At 36.2% G+C, this 21,709-nt stretch overlaps 7 protein-coding genes across 7 annotated transcripts in view; 3 read left to right on the plus strand and 4 right to left on the minus strand.

The window, feature by feature from the left end:
* Window positions 1-21,661, minus strand: part of LOC6576475 (centaurin-gamma-1A) — a 78,076-nt gene extending 56,415 nt beyond the window's left edge. Inside the window, exon 1 of the mRNA XM_015165190.3 lies at window positions 20,862-21,661. Within this exon, the coding sequence (XP_015020676.2) occupies window positions 20,862-21,306 (445 nt within the window). The 5' untranslated portion in view covers window positions 21,307-21,661. The remainder of the gene's footprint in view (window positions 1-20,861) is intronic.
* Window positions 1,382-2,264, minus strand: LOC6576476. Its single transcript, XM_002002429.4, has 2 exons — window positions 2,043-2,264; window positions 1,382-1,984 (listed from the first exon to the last, which is right to left on the minus strand). Exons 1-2 carry the CDS (start codon window positions 2,243-2,245, stop codon window positions 1,438-1,440), a joined length of 750 nt encoding a protein of 249 aa, XP_002002465.1. The 5' UTR covers window positions 2,246-2,264; the 3' UTR covers window positions 1,382-1,437.
* On the minus strand, window positions 2,996-4,087 carry LOC6576477. Its single transcript, XM_002002430.4, has 2 exons — window positions 3,895-4,087; window positions 2,996-3,822 (listed from the first exon to the last, which is right to left on the minus strand). The coding sequence occupies exons 1-2, from the start codon at window positions 4,040-4,042 to the stop codon at window positions 3,068-3,070; spliced, it is 903 nt and encodes a 300-aa protein (XP_002002466.2). The 5' UTR covers window positions 4,043-4,087; the 3' UTR covers window positions 2,996-3,067.
* On the minus strand, window positions 4,211-5,278 carry LOC6576478. The gene is made up of 3 exons (XM_002002431.4): window positions 5,153-5,278; window positions 4,909-5,074; window positions 4,211-4,845 (listed from the first exon to the last, which is right to left on the minus strand). The coding sequence occupies exons 1-3, from the start codon at window positions 5,256-5,258 to the stop codon at window positions 4,269-4,271; spliced, it is 849 nt and encodes a 282-aa protein (XP_002002467.1). The 5' UTR covers window positions 5,259-5,278; the 3' UTR covers window positions 4,211-4,268.
* Window positions 6,700-7,681, plus strand: LOC6576479. Its single transcript, XM_002002432.4, has 2 exons — window positions 6,700-6,819; window positions 6,897-7,681. The coding sequence occupies exons 1-2, from the start codon at window positions 6,750-6,752 to the stop codon at window positions 7,595-7,597; spliced, it is 771 nt and encodes a 256-aa protein (XP_002002468.1). The 5' UTR covers window positions 6,700-6,749; the 3' UTR covers window positions 7,598-7,681.
* LOC6576481 lies at window positions 9,604-10,993 on the plus strand. Its single transcript, XM_002002434.4, has 2 exons — window positions 9,604-9,740; window positions 10,299-10,993. Exons 1-2 carry the CDS (start codon window positions 9,662-9,664, stop codon window positions 10,955-10,957), a joined length of 738 nt encoding a protein of 245 aa, XP_002002470.1. The 5' UTR covers window positions 9,604-9,661; the 3' UTR covers window positions 10,958-10,993.
* Window positions 13,155-13,924, plus strand: LOC6576482. Its single transcript, XM_002002435.4, has 3 exons — window positions 13,155-13,264; window positions 13,324-13,587; window positions 13,673-13,924. The coding sequence occupies exons 1-3, from the start codon at window positions 13,223-13,225 to the stop codon at window positions 13,895-13,897; spliced, it is 531 nt and encodes a 176-aa protein (XP_002002471.1). The 5' UTR covers window positions 13,155-13,222; the 3' UTR covers window positions 13,898-13,924.
* Window positions 21,662-21,709: the final 48 nt, after the last annotated feature.

Below are 21,709 nucleotides of genomic sequence, written 5' to 3' on the forward strand. Positions count from 1 at the left end.
AATCAACGAGACAATAAACAAAGCGCAGGCTGTTCCTTAGCTCGTAAAACTGCGTTTGCGGACAATGCAAACGCCGCAGGATGGCCGAGAGCACGTACTACTTATGAAAGGACATTTTCTCTGTATGTGTGTGTGTGTGTGTGTTCGGTCAGCTCCTTTTGCGTGCGCAAGGTGTGCGTCGCCGTAAGGACTCATAAATTGCAAATGAAATGAGCCACATCGAATGCTAAAAGAAATCAGCAGCCATATGAATATAAACCAAATCGCTTCACTGCTCCCTCTCTCTCCCTCTTTCTCTCCACTAATTAACAAACAAATAATGATATTACAAGAGCAGCAACAACAAAAAAATAGATAGTTGACAAAAAAAAAAATCAAATATCTAGTGGTAGAGCAACAGAAAAAAAGTAAACCTAAAACATCTGCTGCGATTTTGGAACGGGTGTTTCGAGCACATTTTGAGGTTGAGGAAGTGTTGAACCATTTGAGGACCACCCGTTGGTTGTCCTGCTGCGTGGCAGCAGCCTCGTGCATTGGTTTGAACTCTCGCCGTCCGACAAACGACGAATTGAGATATCCCGCTGACGACTCTCGCCAAATCCGATTATGGATTTTCATTTCTCTTCTTCCCAATTGCTATTGGTGCCTGGGCCAGCCTTGCGTAGCCTCTGCTTTCGTATTATAGCCATAATTTATGGTTGAAACGATTAGAGCGATTTGCAAGTTTGTGCCATAAATTGATAAGATTTCAATACTTACTCAAAATATATATAAATGGTTTATACACATTTTTTGTTTAATTCAAATCTAATCGTAATTACCTGCAAATAGAGATCGAAAATTATAGATTAGTGTGTATAAAATCAAGACAAATTACAGAATACTGATTCATGGGTAAGGGAATTTGAGTAACAGAATTTTTTAATCATTTGAAATTTGTAAAGTAATTTGAGTAAAAATATTTTACTCAATTTCTATTTAAAAAAAAACGAATCAGTTTTCCTCACTAATGGGAATATTTACAATAAGCAGTAGAGAGAATAATCGTCTTTAATATATAGGATAATCCCTCAGACTGAAAATCGATAAACATGCTAAAATCGGGAACTTTCGACTGCAGAATAGTCATGCCATGGGGTACATTCGGGCTTTAGATTTAGCTAAAAATATATAACAGATAAAGTATTTCCGCATTTAACACGTCCCCAAATCAGCACAAATATATCCGTTATCTATATTCCTAACTCCAACCCTCTACCACTTCAAATAACAAATTTTCTATTGCCATACCATTAGTGAGCAGGATAGGAGAACCCTAAAAATTGATAACATACTTTGAAATCTCCAGAAATTAATCAAAAAACTTTAAAGACCAGACCAATAAAAGATTATTAGCACTTTATTTAAGTCAAAGGGAAATTATCTTGAATGGGCTCTTCAACAAATGGGTTCGACGGGCAATACATCATTGACCAGACCCAAGATGATCGCAGTTATTTCATACCAGGCCACATTACCAAACACCGTATTCAGTGGCGCGACAAGCAGTTGCTCCATAAACTGTGAGATCTCTTCGGGATTGTCATTGATGAGCAACTGCAGAAAGTCCTGAAGGACGGAATTGATGAACTTTTCCAGATATTTGCTGCCAGTGCCGGTGATCTGAGAGATGGCATTTCCCAGCTGCCAATCGACATTCCAGCGAGTGACATGAATGCCATTCGTTAGACTCGAGGGACGCAGCACGAAGCTGCCATTGGCTCGTACATCAAGTAGTTCCACATCGAAGACACCGTCACACTTATTCGAGGCAGTCGCGCCAAGGAAGCGCCTCAGATCGAACTTGTAGTTCTCGGCCTTCAAGCGAATGCTGGGAAAGCTCACATCGAATTTAATGGTATGAAATATATTACTCCACTGCAGCTGAGAGAACTCGAAGCTATCGAGACCCACAATAGAGATATTCGTAAAGTTGCCACGCCCACTGCAAAGGGAGAGTAGAGAAACTGTAGCTGCTGCCTCTGCTTGGCTCGTGAGCTTACCTAAACGCATCCGCTTGAATATCCACCTCCTTGTAGGACAATTGAGCGGGCGCCAGGATGGGTATGCCCTTAGCCGGATACCCGCACTGCATTTGCAAGCGCAAAAACTCCGTCAACTCTCGCAGATCATCGTCAAAGAGAACGCGACCCGAGCTCAAGGAGCAGCCGAGCAAGGCAATCAGCACTAGAAACAAGCTGCGCATTTCGAAAGCTTTCGATTGACTAAAGTCTAAACCAGTAGCAGCTGCCAGGTGCTAAAATCAGCAGCAGATAGAGAAATCTATTGCTTGCTGATTAGATTGCACGAAAAAGAACAGGTGTTTAAAGTGTCGATAACATTGGGGAGAGACTGCCTGAAAGTAGGCTACGATCTAATGGCTTACAAGCGAAGGTATAAGGTTTCTTAAGAGGACACAGAAGAGCAGGGTGTACTACATATAGGGGAAGCCAAAGCAGCAGTGATATTTCCGAATGAAATATATGTATAAAAAACTATCATTGTGTTGTTGAAATACCAAATTTAAATAATATATATAAAATATAAAAATATAAAATTAACCAGCAAATATTATATAAATATTATTATATAAAAAATATATATTTTCATTTAGGTACAAATAAATCATAGAAAAATAAATAAATTATAAATAATAAAAAATTAAAGAAAAAAATTAAAAAGTATTTTTTTTCTAATAAATAAAATAATGTAATTAATAAAGGAATAAAAAGTTAAAGATATTTTTTTTCTTTTAATTTTTTTTTTTAAGTAAATAAAACCAAGTAATTAATAAAAGAATAAAATATATAAAATTAAGCAACATTTGAAAATAAAATGAAAAAAGTAAATTTTAAATAAAATAACTACAAAATAATAAATATTTTTTTAAATATTATACGCCCAAGTGGCTCCCCCAACCCTTCATTTTATCAAATCTATAGAAAAAATCAAAGAATTCTATCAAAAGAAATTTAAAAGCTTTATTGAAGCAATCGTCGTTTGCTCAAGCTAGAATATCATTTGTAATTTAAGCCCAGGGATCTGCTGGTGGCACACAGTCGACCACAATTGGATCATCCTCGTTTTCACCCTCGCTGCTGGAGAAAATCAAATCGACCAAAGTCCAGAAGTCGTTGCCCTTAAGCACCTGGTTGACACGTGGCACAATCGCATCCTCAATGATATCGGAAATCGATTCCTGATTATTATTGATGACCTTCACCAGCAGATTCTCCAGCTGGCGATTGATAACCGCATTGATCTTGCCATTGCCCATGAAGCCGCTAATATCAGAATCGACGGCGCCCAGCTCAATGTTGGTCTTCAGCGAAAGGATCTTGGCGGAGCCCCACAGCACTGGCAGCTTGTACTTCAGAGTGCCGCTGATACGCAAATTGATCAGATCGAAGAGAATGGAGCCATCGCCCTCATATTCCACAGAGAGACCCAGCTGACGCAGTGCATCGATCAGCGTATCGGTCTCGTACTTCTGCGCTGTTGTATCAATGTTGCTGAATAGAAAATCGAAGGTGATCTTCGATGAGATCACATTCAGCTTGAACTGATTGATCTTGAAGTCGTCCAGACCGGCGATCTTCAGATGGAAGATGTGATTGATCGTGTCGACAATGCCGCGCTTCAAGTCCAAATTCGCCTCGGTCACACGCACTGGCGCCAATGGGGGAATGCCCAGATTGGGCCATCCACAGGGCATTTGCTTTTGCAGTTTGCGGATCATGCGACGCACTTGCCACGAGATCACAAAGCGTGGAGTAGCTACAGCTAATTGAAATAAGTACAAATTCAGAATTGTCTCAACTTCGACTAGGTCATTCGGGTCAGATCAACGCTCACCTTCGGGCTCATTGAATAGCTCGATATCGCCATTCGGATCGGCGAGCTGCAGCAGGCGCTGCTCGAGCGGATGTTGGAACTGTTCCTTGGGCAATGTGCCCGCAGCACAAATGGCGACCAGACCGGCCAAAACAATTAGAAAACGCATGCTGAATGTCTTCGAATGAAACTCAACTTGCAACTGATTGGTCAGCCAACACCGATGGCAGCTTTTATAGCCACAAGCGTGAGCGATAAGAGTTTTGTAGCATGATAATGCTTGATAGGCACAATCCAGAGAGAGCTACCCCGCATAGCTAATTAAAGTCGCATATCATTGAAAGGCTCCATCTGATTTATTGATTTACTTGATTTGCTTGATTTGTGGCTCTGGCTCACTGGATGGCCAGCCAAGGAGCGGGTGTAGGATTACATTTCTTGGTGGTATTGGTGAGTTGCTTCAGCAGGAACCACACCTTATGACCCTTCAGACGTTCATTGACCAAAGGCACAAAGAATGACTCAATACGTGCACTGATCTCCTTCTGGTGTCCATTGATGAACGCGGGCACCTGATAGTCCACAATATCGTTGATCATCTCATTGATGCGTCCATTGCCCAAAATGCCGCCAATGTGGGAGTTGACACCGCCCAGAGAAACGGCACACTCGAATTTGTAGATCTTAATCGAGCCAAAGATGAAGGGCATCTTGTACTTGAACGAGCCCTGAATCGTTAGATCCTCCAGGCTAAAGGCAAGTGGTCCACTGCCCTCGTAGCGTACCGAGAGACCCAACTCCTGCAGCAAATCGATCAACGTGTCGCTGTTCAGGAAGTGAGCGCTGGCCTTTAGCTCCTTGAACTTGAAATGGAACTGAACCTTCTTGTTTAAGGTGTAGCTGACCTTTAGCTTCTTGATCTCCATGGTATCCAAGCCATCGAAACGGAAGCGCAGAAACTGCAGCAAGGAACTGATACAACAATAAACTAAATTGAAGAGAAGTCCTACAAGTTGCAATCATTTGAGAACTCACTCAACAACCGATTCAGCCAAATGAATATTTAGTTCAGCATTGGTGTAGGGCGCCAATGGAGGAATTCCGTATTCAGGAAAGCCACAGGGCAGATGTTCCACCAAATTCTTCACGGCCTTCTTGGCCTGCGAATTCAATATCAGGCCATACACTTCTGGGTTTTGGGCTGAGCATCGGCAGAGGCGGAGAGATTCAATCCGTTGAAAATAAATTGTAAAAGTCTTCAAATTCTAATTGAACTTACGATTGGGATCGGCAAGTTGATTAAACTCATCCTCGGTCAAGAGGTCCACCTCATAGGCCGATGCACAGGCCAAAAGGGTAACAAAACAAACTACGCCCAACTTCATTGTTTGGCTTTTTAGCTAATTGGTAAATGGCTAAGGCTCATGGCTTTTATAGCCAGGATTTACACTAAGTAGATGCAGTTGGGGTTTATGACCAAAGCCCAGCTAATCCATGCGGAACAAAGCCCATATAAATCATCTAACCAGAGATTAGGCTTAGCAATTTGCACAAATTATATTTAGATTGATAATTTCGCTTATAATTTATATCATACTCTCGAAGTAGCTACGGTAATCGGCCCATCGTTATATATAGAGCACTATAAGGAAAGTACAAAACACTTGTAGTCTAATCTTGACATCTTGACATCCCCATCCAAATGGCCAATCAATGTGTCCCAATGATTTATTTTCAAATATTTTTTTATATATACATATATATATGTAGTCAAATTTCATATACGAGCAATTAGTGCGTCAAATGTTTTTTTTTTCGCAGGTGTTCTTCGATAGCTTCAGCAGGTGTTCTCACATACCCCATAGACAACATACAATAGACGATCACACGTAGAGCTTACGACTGTAACAGTTATAAATCAATTCAATAAACTTTTGATTGTTTTGATTAAAGGAGCGATAGCTCGTTAAGAAATATAGGAAGTTTCGTTTAAAATTGAAACCAACAAAGGTTGCATATAGTTCTATTATATATACTATAAGACATATTTAAATTTAAATTGGTTTCTTTTATTTTTTATAATTGATATAAATTCATTTTTTATTTTTATTTAAAAAAAAAATTTTTTTTATTCATTTATAATTATTTATTTATTTATTTTTAATTATATATATTTTTTAGAAATTTATTTTTTAATTTTTATAATAATTTTATAATGAACTATTCAATCCAGGCTAAGTTCTAGTAAATTCCTTGAATTGTCGCCCAGCCCAGCGCAACAAATTTTCAATACTGCCTTTTGCCTTATCATTACATCTTAAAACCTATAAATAAACACTTTTCAACAAGTTGATTGAAAGAACAATAAGATTATAAATCACTTCAATTCCTACATCTAATCCATCTTAAGCTCTGTTGATAAAGCGCTCATTGTAAATCACATAGAACAGCCCACAAAGAGAAGAAGAAGAAAACCCTTGCCCAATCAAGAATCAGGAAACTTGGTTAGGTCATGGTGATTCGCCAACAGAAAAAGAAAGACTAAGAAATTATTAATAAATTATTAGCCGCCTCTCCCTTTGGCCCATCTCAACTTTTGATAGACAAGATAAGTAACGGCTTGTTAATTAAGAAATGGACTTCAATATATTTAATATATATATATTTTTTTTTTGCCAAAAATCGTTCAGATTAGACCCTGTTGTAGTATGTCCAACAATCGATGGCTATGGCGATTTTATTATCGACTTCGGTAGCTCTTATCAGCGGACCCCATGTGGTGAAGTGGGCGTCTATAAAAGCCAGCTGGACGTAGACCATAACGATCAGTATAAATACAATTGGCATTTGGTTCAGTTATTATACGAGAGAAAAATATGAAACTCTTTGTGGCTCTATTGGCGCTTGTTGCGTGCGCAAATGCCGCTGCTGTGGGCGACTCGATTGGTGAGTGGATAGAGACAGAGAGAGGGAGAGGGAGAGACAGTCAGAGCTCAGCTAATTTGGTTTCTGCATTCTCTTAGATACCAGATCAATCTCCAGCACAGTGGTTGATGTCATTGAGGGCATGAAGGAGCAGATGCCTTGTGGCTTCCCCGGCCTGGGCATCCCGCCAATTGCTCCGCTTCGCATCGATCACCAGAACATCGATATCGATACGGATGCACTGAAAATGAAGGGCAGCGTCGAGCATTTCCGTCTCAATGGCCTGAACGACTTTGATATCGAGGAGATGAAGGTGAATGCCATCAGCAGCAAAGTGAACTTCAAGTTCAATTTCCGCGACGTCAATGTGGACACCATCTACGACATTGATATGCAGCTGAAGAAATATGGCTTCACCATCAAGATGATTGGCGCCGGTCATGCCAAATTCGCTATCAAGGATATGTCTATCTGGGGCACCTTGAAATACTCTCTGGGTGTGCTCAACGGCAAGCTTAAGCTGAAGACTCTCGATGTGCGCACTCACTTGGGCTCTGTTGAGTCCGAGATCGAGGGCATGCTCGGCGATGGCACCGTTAACGAGAAGATGAACGATTATCTGGCCGAGGCCGTTGAGATGGTCATCAATGAGAACGAGGATCTGATCGCCGAGACCATTGAGAGTGTTGCTCTGCCCGCAGTGAACAGCGTTCTGGACGATATCAGTATCACCGATATCATCAATAGCGACGGTGAGGGCGGTGAGAAGGAGGTCTGCATTCCCCCAGAGCTGGACTAGTAAACAATATGTGAAAAGCTTCGTATTTGATTAAAGCCTTCTTTGTAATAAAAGAATAAATAAATACATTAACTTTCACTTCAATGGAGCTCAAAACTTTCTGTTGGTTCCGAAGTCTTTTTAAGTGTGGCAAGGAGCAAATAGATAATTGACTAATTATGATCTATAAACATTTCCTATAGGTGACACAGTCTATAGATCTATATAGACCTTAGTTGTAATCTTGAATTGTTGCTTTCGATAAAAAAGAAAATTTGGCTTCATTATTATATAAATTAATTTTATATTAACTATGCACATATGTATTCATAAAAAATGTTATATTATTCCTTATTAATGGGAATTCGGGTATATAAAAAGTCCTATACCTGATTGTAAGACAGTGCCTGATGGATAGATATAACATAGAGAGTGTTAACCCGCAGCAAATAAAACGCGAAATGTTTAGCAAATAAATCTGATTTATTGATTTGGACTGTGGTTGAGTAGAAGCTGTAACTCTTCAAAAAGCAAACCAATCGAGTCTTCAATTACCACAGAGTCCACCCCAGCCCAGTGTAAGACGGTTAGTATACAGGTATGCAAATTATTAATAGCCCTTCATATGTCTTACAACGTCAGAAAAGATATTATCGGCTACATCAGGTTCATTCAGATAGGCTAGGATCTGATGCCAGGTACTGATAATATATAAGTGCAAATTAAGCGGAATTCTAGTAGTGTAAAGCATTTGTGGACTCACTCAACTAGCGATTGAATCAAGTTTAAATTTGACTTTTCGTTGATATAGGGCGCCACTGGATGAGCAACATATTCTGGAATGCCCTTGGGCGTCAAAGTCTTCACGGACTTCATCTCCATCGTCTCATAGCCCAAAGACAAAAAAAAAAACTGACATTAATCTACAGAATTAAAGACATTTCGATGTGAAGTGAATTAATGTGAAATTGTTTTAATAAATAATATTAATTATTGTCGATAATTAAAACGAAGTTTAATTTGAAGGTGTAAGCGAATTCAAAATCAAAAACGTAAGTGGATAACTGAGTTTTATCATAGCTTCTTCGCAGCATTGGCTACTTAATAAGGGGGCGCTCTCTCTCTCAGAGCATTATCCATTATCCATGCCATCGGCTCTGCTATACATATGAACACATATATGGACGCTATACTCAAAAGCTCTCTCTCAGCTGCAATGACAGCTCTGCTGATAAAAACCCTCCGTCGCTACTGTAGTTCCTGCCTGTCAGCCATCTCTCTCACTCTCCACACTAACACCTAAACGGGATCAAAAGCTCAAGATAATTGAGGTATTTCGCACACTCGCTTGAGTGAAAAGCTTTCTCTCAGCGCTGTAATCCCAATCAGCAATCGAGCAATTCTCACACATACATACACATATAATTGACGCCTATAATATGTCGGGATAAAGCGCGTTCAGCAAATGCTTGTGCTCAGAGCAAAGATTTCTGTTAACTTTGCTGCTTACATTCTTATTAGCATTTATGCTGTTAATCTTGCATTTGAGAGTTTTCCCTTGTGATTAAGTGAATATTTCTGTTAACTCTGAAGCCGGCATTGCTGTTAACATTGCTGTTAGCTCTGTGAGCATTTACATATTTGCTACTTTCACATTATTTTTAATTCAATATTTAATTCAATATTTAATGTAAATAAAGATAACAAATTATTATACAAAAAAAAAAAAAATAAATAAATAATAATCGTTAGTTAAATATTATCGTTTCATCTTAGCGTGCTTTCACTGTAAAGCTTTTCCTCAGAAGTTTGTTAACGTCCTTTTCAAACGGTCTCAAAGCTCTTCAGGCGTCGATCTCCTTAATCTAATGCCTAATCTTAAGTTGTTGAGCTTATCAGCTCATTTCAAATATATTTATATTTTTACTATTTACTTATTCGTTTAAATGTTCACATGCTAAGCAATTAGTTCTTGCGCTTTATCAATGGACATTCGAGTGGCTTATAAAAACTTTCGCCAACTCAGCCGAGGTGCGCAGTTAAAATCAGGTGTTGGCAGCGACAAGTTATTTAAGAATACAAAATATGAAGTCTCTATCTTTGGTGGCCATTATTTTGGCCCTGGCCGCATGTCAGGGGGCGGAGGTTGCTGAAAAATTGGGAGGTAAGTGGAAGGAAAATAATTTGATCGATTTTTCGCGACACCTTGCAGTAAGACAAATGTTTGATATTGAGTATGAATCGATTAAATTAATTAAGTTATTAATATATGACATGAATTTAATATAACTGATTTCATGTTTATATATAAAAACTCGAGGGATTTAACATAAAGTCAAATTTCCAAAATAAGTGTATGAAATTATATATTTTTTGGTTTTCTCGAAAAGCCTTAGACAGGCCTATGTTTCAAGTTTAGATATATTCTCTATATTCTCTAAGGACTGCCTCGCCCTCACTCTCTCTCTCACACACACTTTCTGTCAAACATGTAGTATGTTCTTAGACGCATTATACCCTGTTAAACCAATTTTAATAAGTATACAACTATAAATATCGGGAAATTTATCCATATGAGACCATATTTTATATACTTGCTCAAATCATCATGTCTATTACATCAATTTCCAAAAATATATCATACTCTGTTCAACTATTTTTAAAGGGTATATATGTCAGCAGTAGCTCAATTGAAGATGATTAAATCCATTTGCCTTTACAGCTCAATCGCGCTCTATTGCCAGCATTATTGTGGATACCCTGGAGCTGGTGAAGGTGCAAATGGTCCAGGGCTGGCCACAGTACGGCATTCCCCCCCTCGCTCCCCTACAACTTAAGCACAAGGAGTTCGATTTGAATGCCGGCGAGCTGCACGCCAAAGGCGCTTTCGATGATCTGACTGTGCACGGCCTGAACGAGTTCGAAATTAAAATAATTGACCTGAATCTGTTGTTGAGCCGCCTTAAGTTCGAGTTCCACTTCGCCAGCTTAAATGTGTCGACCCAGTATCAGGCGGATGTCGGTGCCAATTATCGCATGACACGCAATGGTGGCGCCTTTATGGCTCTCGAGGATTTGAACATATCCGGCCACATCAAGTACAGCACGGGCATCGTCGGCAGCAACAACTATTTGCGCATCAAGGAGATCATTGTGAACGTTGTGACCGGCAATGTTGTGTCCAACATTGAGAATCTATCCAAATATCGTATACTCAATCAGAAAATCAACGAAATAATCGAGGAGTTCATAAGTCTAACGGTCAACGATAATACGGAATTTTTCGCCGATTGGCTGGATAGCACGGTGACGCCCATTTGCAACGATATGATTGGCGACCGCACAATCAAGGATATTATTGGCATTATTACGGGTTCTTAAATTCCACAATCAATAAAATTACATTTTAGAGAGAAACATTAAACTTTTAATTATGGTTTAGCTAATCAAAGTCATGAAGCGATTTGCACGAGTTAAAAACAACTGTTCGGTGCGTTAATCTAATCGCTTAGATTAGCTTTGCGTGTGGCTAAATTTGTTTTATAATTTCATAAGAGGCAACGATCAAACTTTATACATTCCTTAATAAAAACTTAAATTTAAAATGAAAAAAAAAAAGAATTGTTTATTATTTAAATAGCACATAGCGTATTTATTTTTATTTGATGTAGATTAGCACATATACATTAAATAAAAATTATTATATATAAAAAATAAATCAAATATTATATATTAATAATTTTCACAAATAAATAATTAATTGACAAATGACATCTCCACAATCATTATTAATTGCATTAAATATGTTTGATAATAATTGAAATAGTTCGCACATGCATAATTTATGGCTTTCAAAATGTTTTATAATGTCTGAAAGGCAAGCAGATGGTAAATAAATAATTGTAATTCAATTTCATAAAATGCCCAAAAGTAGGCAACGATAATGTCAATTGTGGCATTTGCAGGGAAATTTAGGAATTTTAATTACAGCGCAAAGGTATGCAACACTTTCTAAGAACCAACGACATTCAACTACATTTTGCAATTCAAACTGCCCATGGTATGTGCGCGGCTCAACTCTACATCGAGATCTGAAACTGTTTACTGTGGAGGAACAGATTGGGAGACACACTAGCCGATATAGTGACAGACTGGCTAGACACCGGAGCAGACTAGCGAGAAGATTGCTTCCTGCGAGACCACTAAGGCGATTAAAACGCTTGGGTTTTGCCAAAAATATTAGATAAGTTTAGTTTAAGGATACTTGTAAATATATATTTGTAAGTCCTCCTGAATACATCAGAAGGTTAGGTTCTATATAAATAATCTAATTGTGTTGTTAAGGTAGTAAACTTGCATTGTACAGATTCAGCGCTTAAAATAAATATACAAAAAAAGCTAAATCTAACATTTGGCAATACTAAATAGCTTAATCAATTATTAATTTATTATTTATACATATCTCTCTCAGTTCATAAATAATAGTTTGGAATAACCGCAGCCAAGAGCCTTTAACAGTATGTATATTTTAGCATGAAAATTTCCCTTTAAAAATCATTGCCTATTTTCAGGCTGTGCGTTTTAAACCTATAGGTTATATATGAAATATATTTCATTCCCATAGTTCCATTTCATTGATTAGGGCCCAATTAGCACTATTTTTGGCATACTAGTTGAGCACCGCCTTATCAATCGACTGGGACACATGAGACAGCTCAAGCGAGGGCAGTGACTTAACCTTGACAGTTCCCAGGGCAATAGTAACAAGAATCAAAGAAACGTGCTCAACTTAACATTCAATTTGTTAATAATTTTGATATGGCTGCGACGCAGTTTCTACTATAAATTAATGTTTCCAAATAAAAATTATATTATCAAAATCATAGCAGGAAAACAACAATTATTTATTTACAATTGTTATTAAAATTTTAATGCAGTCATTGGATACCCTGTATTTAAGTATTCTATTAAATTAAAAAACAAAAAGAAGGAATAATATAATATATAGGAATATATATAAAATAGTAAATCATATATTTATATATACTTATTTAATTTTGAGGAAAGTGCCTAATATTCTGAGAAAAAAACTGTCAATAAACAAAATACTGTATTCATTTGCTTAAGTAATAATACATAATTATTAGGAAAAACTTATATATTTTATTTAAAGCCAATATATGGAAAACAAATTTTTTTCTAATAGCAGCAATATTTTATATCAATTTTAATTGATTTTGGAATACCCTGCAATAATATAAAAATTATTTTAAAATAGTTTTTAAATATTTATAGAAAGTAGCTATGGATATAGGTAAATATTTATGTATTCAAAATATGCATATATGATTTATGTTTTAGTATTATTATGACAAGTAGTCTACACACCCTATAAAAATGCATGGTAAATATGAAATATATGATTTGCCAGAGTATCTGCTAGTTGGGCAAAGTCTTCAGACGTATGCTTAATATTTGTATTATTTTTCATAGACATAAAGATTTGCCCCTTGGTGAGCTGATAAGCAGCCGTCTCCAGCATTTCATCATCTGATTTCTATACCCATTGCCAATGCCAATTTAGTTTGAATTATACGATCGCTAGCTTCAGTTGCAGTTGCTAGAGACAGGGAATCCGATAGAGAAATGCTATACAAGAGATTGCCATTGATATTGCTTGTGGCACAGGTGAGCCGACAGGTCTGCGATTCCAATTGGATTTCGATACAACTAGACTATGATTGCAGTGCCTGCTGGCGGCGCCAGCGCCCTCCCAGCCAAATGATCTGACACAGAAGCAGCTGGAGCAGGAGGCGCACAACGAGACGATCAATTTACTGAACGCTCTATTCCGAGCACAGATCGCTTACTTCGGTGGAGTGCGGGAAAAGCTGGACCCGAAGACGAAGCGCTCAGCGGATATTGCGCTCTATTTGAGCAGACTGAATGCGGCCATAGCTGAGAAGGATTTGGACAGAAAGAACACAATGTGGCAGGATATCTTTGAAGAAGTAAGTTCACTCTCTGTCACTCTCTCTCTCTCTTTCTATCGTGCTGTCTTTCTAAGCCGTAACTTATGATCTATATCTCGTGTAGTTCAACAAAACGTCGCTGCTGTCCAACCGAGTGGAGGAGACGGGCCTCAGCAATTCGGAGTATCAGGCTCTGCTCACGGATAAGAAGCTACAGGAGATTACAAAAAGTTTCGTAGTCGATGTGACCACGTACTTTGTGAAGATGGCACAGTACAGCGGAAAAGTCGTGAAAATAGGCATCGACGAATATATGAGCACATTTGATGACGATAAAAAGAAACATTAATAAAAGTTTAGAACGTTAAGAACTTAATGGAAAAACATTTTCAAATGGGCTGAAGAAGAAACTATCGTTGTTTGAAATTTGCAACATACGATAACGATTACGAGCAATAGTTACTGAATTTGATAGTTGCTGTTCCTAATAATACTAATCTATTAATAGAATGCCTAATAATAGCAACCCCCAATCAGAGTTTCTACATTCGATAGTTCTGCTATCGATAAGCTACGATATACATTTTTGAAACGCCTTTTGAACTATCGATAAGTGCAGTTCCGCATTGCGTGTGAACACAAAGTTCGCCACAATCTTGTTGAATGCAATTACATTCGCTTAATTACATTTCACATAATTGAGCCACAACAAGATTAATTGTCCATTAATTATCTAGATGATTCCATTAACACCTCAATTCAATTATTTATAACGATGCCGCAACTGTACATCGAAATTTGAGCAAACAATTAACGCATTGTGAAATGCTATATGGACATATAAGTGGGGCCTTATATACATATTAACTCTATATTGTATATACATATATCGCGGAAATATCGCTGCTCTGTGCACGCCCACACGTTTGCACACCATTTATGGGCGGTTGGAGAGCGCAGATATAAAACGATGTGTTAAAAATTTTTAAATATGATTAATTTGTATAGTTGAGCCGCATCGCGTCGCGTCGCATGTCACGAATGCCAGAATGAATCATCCGTGGATACGAAGCAGAGATAGAGAATTCGATTCTTTTAAGCTTTAATTGCAAACAATGCAAATTCTTTTATTCTTTTATTTAAATAAGCAATAAGAACCATAACAGTAAAACAAAAGAAGACGTGTGGGTAGAGTTCATAAGAAAGTCCATACAGCTTTTCATGAGAAAGCCATAGAGTATGTGATCCACATATACATATCTTTAATAGCTCAAGCTACTTATAATAACCATATAAGAAATATTAAGTTTATTTTTGAAATTTGAGTTAGCTTTGAGTTGCTGCATCTGGAGTTCTAATTTTTGCCTGATAGTAATATGTTTTCAGTTTAATGATATGAAAATCATGGAATGAGCATAATAGCTATATCGTCATACAATTTTATTGGAAATTGATAAGGGAGAGATTTTGCATGTTTTGTGTTTTCATTTATGGTTTATAGTTTATCAATTATCACTTTTACTCGAAAATGTTTTACTTAGAATTACTACCAAGATATACTATAATTTCGATGAATAATGTGTATGTATATGTATATGTACATTAAATACGTATAAATGCTCTTTGAATTATGGCATATGCTAATTCTTGAATGTAAGCTTAAAGACAATTGATATATGAACCTGAATAGTAGTAACATTTTAGTTAAAATAGTAGTAGATAAAGTTTTAGGAATAGTAATAGAAGTAGTCAATAGTATTTAGTATTAATTAGTAGTCATAGTAGTACTTGAAGCAAATTATTTGTACACTTATAAGCTGGCTATTACTATGTATAGCAAAAGTAGTAATTTTAATCAAAATACATAGTCGAAACATTAATTGTAATGGTATAATATTACTTAAAATAGCAGTAGTAATAATCATAATAGTAGTAAATGGCTTGTTAGATTAGTAGAAACATCAATAGTAATAGTAGTAAAATTTTAGTTAAATTAGTAGTAGAAATAGTTATAGTAAAAATATTCTATCCCCTTGAAAAAAAATTGTTCTCCATAATTATCGATAATTTGAATTTCTGAAAAAAAAAATAAATCAGATGCCCTTGCATTTCGAATTATTGGGACTCGACTGTAGTTGCAAAATTTGAGTTAAAATAGTAGTAGCAGTAGTAAGCATCGCAGTTGGAATAGTAATGATAATAGAAATTATAGTAGTAGTAGAAATAGTACTAGAAATAGTAGTAGTTGTACTGGTATTAACTGTATATATTATATATAGCTGACATTCATATAGCTGATAGACTCATCAATTTGCAGGGCATCGACAGTTCGTTTCACATGCTTATATCATCATTATGAATTTATTAAACTCTTTCTCTTGGTTTTTCGGTTTTCTTCATTTGTAGCACAAAATGGTCACAAAAATTGCAAAATTTGCAATGACAATTGGAAATAGCAAAGCTAAGCAGACTGCGAAAGTATTTTTATTTATTTATTTCAATGCAATTTATGCTATAAATAAGACTAGCCAGGGGACAGCAGGGGGCCGGGAAGTTAGAATGGAATAAGGGCGTGGCTGCGCCAGACAGTGGACACGCATGCCTAAACTGACGCTGGCAGCGCTGCTGGCATCGCTGCCACAGCAGCTGCTGCTGCTGTTGCACACATGTGTCGCAGAAAAATCAACGCAACATTCAAAGCTGCTGAAGTCCCCCTCCCCCTGCATCACTTCCTCCCCTTGCTGACCCATGCCACATGGCATGTTGCGCATTGGAGCATATCGCATAACAATTGCCACTTCCGAATGCTCCACATGCAATAAGAGACTGACAGATAAAGGCCGACAGAGACAGACAGAGAGAGAGAGAGAGAGAGAGAGAGAGTAGCACACATATGTATCAGTTGGGGAATTCGCAATATAAAAGAAACTTTATTTATTTTATCAATATTATTGTACATTGAGTAAAGCAACAAATGGAGCCGACCATAAAATCAACAAACCAAATTGCGATAAGCATTCGACGCTTTATAAAATCAGCAACAGAAGTAAATAAATAAAAAAAATATTAAAATAAATCAAGTTGAGTCTCAAATATGCTTTCAGAAATTTGTGGAATCTCAAATGCAAATATTTAAAAGTTTTTGTTATTGAAACTTGATGCGAACACCATGAGAAACTGAAGCAGGTGAAATACTATGCAAAACTATTTGCCAAAACAATGTAGAAAGAATGCAAAGAGCAAGAAATATGAAAGAAGAATGAATATGCAAAAGGAAAGAATGGTCAAGTAGAAAGCATGCCAAATAAGAATTAGTGAATGGATGATGAACAATGTCAATAATAATGAATAATATTTTAAAGAAAATTAATTAATTTTATTTGAAGCAATTGATTTATGGCATTTTTATACTTGATGAAAGAGTTGAAGAGCTCAATTTGGATATGACATAGTTAGCCATATATATTTATAAATTTATAAGCTATTTTATACAGTTATCAGAGCCAAAAACGGTAAATCTATGGATTGATCTATAGATTACTTTTAATAGTAATTAATATTCTATATATATATATATTTTTAATTTAGTATTCTAATCATTTTGCGGAATTTAACTTTAAATATACCAAAGTGAAAATGTTAAAGCATAAAAACTTTATTCTTTAAACTTCTTAATGAACTTTCAAGTTTTAGCATTCACTTAGCCGTAATGTGAATAATTTAGTTCTACCTATTATTATATTAACACAATTTCATACCATTTTCACTACACTTACTAATATTTCTAGTGCTAGACCTTGCAGACCCATGCATGAGAGTTTTGAAAAGTAACTCAAATACCTTTTTTTAATGTTATTAAAAAAGAAAAACTGGTCAAACAAGTAGATTAAAAATGTCAAGTGCTAAAACCCTACTTCAAAAGCAGAACTTAACATAGAACTGGCAAATGAGGTGAAGAGCTTAGACATATAGAAAATATTTGTACATATAAAATATATAAGATATATTTAAAATTATATAAAATATATATGTTTTTAATATACACATATCCCAATATAAATATTAAAAACTAATCAAATGAGTAAAAATAAAATACTTGGGAAAGACGGCAAAATTTTCTTTTAAGTGTATATTCAGAAATATTTTACTTTTACTTTTAGAAAATTAAAATTAAATATTATTATATTATATTATATATATATATATATGTATATATATTATACATACTCCAATATTTCTTAACTCAATAATATATAACAAATAATATAAAATTCAAAAATAAAAATTGTTGTATATATAAAATATAAATTTATATAAAAACAAACTAAACTTAGGAATAATGACAAATACAAATGTAACAAATATAGATTTGGTATTTTAATTATAAATTCCTATTATTTTGCAATACTTTTTAAATTTCTTTCCAGCTCGCTTACTATTTATTTTTGTCAAATATTCATTTGATGCAAGAAAATCATGTTACCCCATATTTTGTTTAGAGTAAAGCCCAAACAGTTGATGTGGGCTAATTGCAAAAGCAATTGCGATCGCGCTGCCACTGCATATAGAGATAAGAGAAAGAGGGAGACAGCGCCAGAGAGGCAGAGCGAGATGGAGAGGGGTAATTTGTTTCTGGCTGCCGCCTTGGGGCGTTTACTTTATTTTGTTTTTATTATTATTGTTCGGCAGACTTTTTACTATAAGCTAATAGGCAAATATAAACAAACAGACAAACTGACAAACAATTCAGATAAACTAGAGAAGAGAGCTTAGCATTCATTAAAATAAACTGAAACGCACACATGCACACACGTGCACGTGTCTGTGCTCCATTCATATGCTGATATCATCTGAAATAATGTGAATCGATTTCTTTTGTCATTTGCCTGTGGAGGTCGTAGAACCTAATAAATTCTATTTTAAAGACTGATATTTCAATGTAAATACAACAAATAACCTTTAAATTGGGCATGAAAAACAAAGCGAAAAAAAAATCAAGAACAAATAAATATTTTTGTTAATTTGCTATTTTTAAAGATGTGAAGAAATGTTTAGAATCTAATTTTGTTGTTGTTGCCCGACAGCCCCGCAAAGTGAAGAGAGAAAAGTCTTTACATTTTCCTTTTCCTTTTTAAATAAACTGTTTTGCAATCGATTCATTATTATTTAAATTACTTTAATTACACTTTATATAAAAATATTAAACTAAATATATAAAGGACCATAAAAATGTTCTAGATCATTAAAAGTCCTCGAACTGATTCGAAGATTTTTTGTTTATTTTTGATAATCAAGTTACTATGTGAACTTTTTTTTATAGACATTGGCTAAATTATTTTTTTTTTTATTATTCCATTCAAATTGATTTATATTTTAAAATTGCCTTATATAAGCTAATTTAAGTAAATATTTACTTTTAAAGTATTACACATAGTATAAATATAGCTTTGTCTATTACGTTCTAAACAGAGATCTCGCTGCAAAATGATTTCCATTTAACGAGCTCGCACTGTATTTATCTCTAGTGCCCCTTATTTGCTGTTCCAAAAATAGAAACTTTCAATTAAGAGATCAATTTATTCTAACCTCTTTCAAATGCAAATCGCTTTAGTTTTGCAGTCATTTCCCATTCCTCATGCCCCTCTTCTACCGCTTCCCCCTTATATACTTTTCTATATACAGTTATTTGACCCTATTAACTGCGCTCGCCCGTTATATGCCAAAAAAAAAAAAGAAAAGAAACAACAAAACTTTTGATTAGCTAAATGCCAATTGGAACACGAAATCGCCATCGAGCAAATTGCGCTGCGCTGCGTTCGGCTGCGTTTTCAATGCCAATAAGAAAGTCGCGTGCAAAAAAAAAAACGGTTTATAACATATTTATGAGTGCTTTATATACATATAAAAGTTATTCCTGTCTTTTTTCATTGCCGTTCTTTTGTTGTTGTTGCTGCTGCTGCTGCCACACGCATCTGAGGTAACTTTTTTTTTAGTATCTGGTTTGCCGATAAGCGCACAAAAATCATGTCGAACAACGCGAGCAACAACAACAGCAGCAACTACAACCACAACAACAACAACAAGAGCAACAGCCGAAAAGGCCGACTGACGATTTTGTTTACATTTTTGGTATTGTTGTTGTTGTTGTTGTCAACAGATTTTCTAATAAACCATTTAGAACCGGTTTTCCATTTTTGTGTTACCCATTTGTAATGCAGAAATCTGGGGTAGATTGAAATTGAGTGCATGTGTAACACATATACTAGGTAAATTATATACATACATATATGTATGTATTTTTAACTTGTTGAGGTCCCTAGGATAGATTCTCTCTTTTTGCTTATATAGACTTAAAAATTAGCATAGTCCAAAATCTACTTATCAATAACTAGTTAAACCCTAATTTTTGATTTGATTTAATTAAAATAAACTAAGAGTTAATTTTAATTAACAGCTAAAAACAAAATATGTCAATCAAACATATTTCAATTTATTTTTTAATTTACAGGGTATTTTTCAGTTGGTCACTCTAGTACAGGGTTCTCTTGTTTTTCCATCTTTTTTTTTTTTTTTTGTGAACGGTTTCGGCTTTTGGTTCTTTTTTTTTTTGCTTTTGCTTTGGTCGCACTACCACGAAGAAGAAGCAGCTATGGCAGCGGCAGATTTGGGAGCATCAAATTTCATGCTGCACACACACGCACACATACATATGTATATATATATGTGTGTGTGTAAAATAAGCTCGTTTTAAACAAAAATGAAGCTCTTTCATTTTTAGGGACAGGAATAAAGAGTACAACAATGAGCAACACTTCAATGGACTGGCAAGGGGTTAGATTTTCGGTCATAGATTAGCATAAAGCACACACTTACACACACACGCGCATGCATAGGTAACGAAAGCAAACCACAATGCCCAATAACATTAACAGCGCACACAGAAAGACTGAGTGGCAGAGGCAGAAGCAGAGGAAGCAGAGCAAAACCACTTCTTTCCCTTTCTTTCACTGCATTCAATTAATATAGCGTTGAATATCTGGCTATTGAAAGTTCAAAAAAGCTAGATAAGTCTAGAAAAAGGCCAATAGGCCTCCATTTACTGTCAATAAATAATAAATAATTTAATGGGACTCTGACTAACTGGCATTAAATAATATTAAAAACTCGTTTGTATCATTTCATTATTTTATTTCATTCTAAGCTAATAAGTATTTTAGCTTTATTCGGCTTACAAATTCTGGCAACACTGTTGTTGTTAGTAAACCGTTCCCACTCCCTCACACACACACATTCACTCACACACGCGGACTCACCTTCAATGCAAACGACGTGATCGCGTATCTGTTGGGCAATCTGCGCGTCCGGCATAGGCAGCAAATCGATTAAATCGTAAATAGCATAAATCGATGGATGAACGCTCTCGAAGCGCTGTATCTCCTGCCTTATGGCCAGCGAATTGCTTATCAGTGGCTGCGGCGGTTGTGCTACCAAAATTGAGGCAGCAGCAGCGGCAGCGGACGCTGCCGACGTCGATTGACATTGGGGGGTGGCTGTGGGCGTATGCCGTTGCTGTTGCTGTTGTTGTTGGGGCAGCGCTGCCGCCGTCGCTATCGGCTGTAAATGTGACGGTAGATGTTGATGGAGAAGCTGTTGTTGTTGCTGCTGCTGCTGATGATGATGAAGATGTTGATGATGATTCTGCTGCTGTAGCTGATGTTGCAACTGCAGTTGCTGTATATGCGACTGATAATTGCTCATTGCTGACGAAATTTTGCCAACGTTCTTTAAATTAACTTCAATTACTTTGCTCGAGATGCCGATAGAGAGCCCCAAAACACAAAAAAATAAACAACGTAAACTAAACGCGCACTCTCACATACACACATACGACGCACACGCACACGTACACGCACAGGCAATGGCACAGTTTTCGCTATGTGTGTTGACAGCGCCGAACAACATATTTGCTATACAGCAATTAGGCAAACAACAACAATTGCAAATTGCGAACAACGAATATTGGATATTTTACACCTGTTTCACACATAAATAACGATTTTAAAAAACGCACTCGGGGAACACTTGCACTGGCTGCGGCCTGTGCTCAAGTAATAGTGTGACCAGAAATGGCTAATGGGAAAACGCGCAAGCACACATACTT

This window comes from Drosophila mojavensis, unplaced genomic scaffold (assembly GCF_018153725.1).
Source record: "Drosophila mojavensis isolate 15081-1352.22 unplaced genomic scaffold, ASM1815372v1 contig_36, whole genome shotgun sequence".
Taxonomy (NCBI): domain Eukaryota; kingdom Metazoa; phylum Arthropoda; class Insecta; order Diptera; family Drosophilidae; genus Drosophila; species Drosophila mojavensis.

Coding starts and splice junctions, on each gene's coding strand:
- LOC6576477 (XM_002002430.4), bottom strand. CDS start 4,042: ATGCGTTTTCTAATTGTTTTGGCCGGTCTGGTCGCCATTTGTGCTGCG. Junction 3,823..3,894: donor GCTATTCAATGAGCCCGAAG/GTGAGCGTTGAT, acceptor TATTTCAATTAG/CTGTAGCTACTCCACGCTTT.
- LOC6576482 (XM_002002435.4), top strand. CDS start 13,223: ATGCTATACAAGAGATTGCCATTGATATTGCTTGTGGCACAG. Junction 13,265..13,323: donor TGATATTGCTTGTGGCACAG/GTGAGCCGACAG, acceptor CTATGATTGCAG/TGCCTGCTGGCGGCGCCAGC. Junction 13,588..13,672: donor GGCAGGATATCTTTGAAGAA/GTAAGTTCACTC, acceptor TATCTCGTGTAG/TTCAACAAAACGTCGCTGCT.
- LOC6576479 (XM_002002432.4), top strand. CDS start 6,750: ATGAAACTCTTTGTGGCTCTATTGGCGCTTGTTGCGTGCGCAAATGCC. Junction 6,820..6,896: donor TGCTGTGGGCGACTCGATTG/GTGAGTGGATAG, acceptor GCATTCTCTTAG/ATACCAGATCAATCTCCAGC.
- LOC6576481 (XM_002002434.4), top strand. CDS start 9,662: ATGAAGTCTCTATCTTTGGTGGCCATTATTTTGGCCCTGGCCGCATGT. Junction 9,741..10,298: donor GGTTGCTGAAAAATTGGGAG/GTAAGTGGAAGG, acceptor TTGCCTTTACAG/CTCAATCGCGCTCTATTGCC.
- LOC6576478 (XM_002002431.4), bottom strand. CDS start 5,258: ATGAAGTTGGGCGTAGTTTGTTTTGTTACCCTTTTGGCCTGTGCATCG. Junction 5,075..5,152: donor TCAACTTGCCGATCCCAATC/GTAAGTTCAATT, acceptor GCCGATGCTCAG/CCCAAAACCCAGAAGTGTAT. Junction 4,846..4,908: donor TTGGCTGAATCGGTTGTTGA/GTGAGTTCTCAA, acceptor TTGTTGTATCAG/TTCCTTGCTGCAGTTTCTGC.
- LOC6576476 (XM_002002429.4), bottom strand. CDS start 2,245: ATGCGCAGCTTGTTTCTAGTGCTGATTGCCTTGCTCGGCTGCTCCTTG. Junction 1,985..2,042: donor ATTCAAGCGGATGCGTTTAG/GTAAGCTCACGA, acceptor CTCCCTTTGCAG/TGGGCGTGGCAACTTTACGA.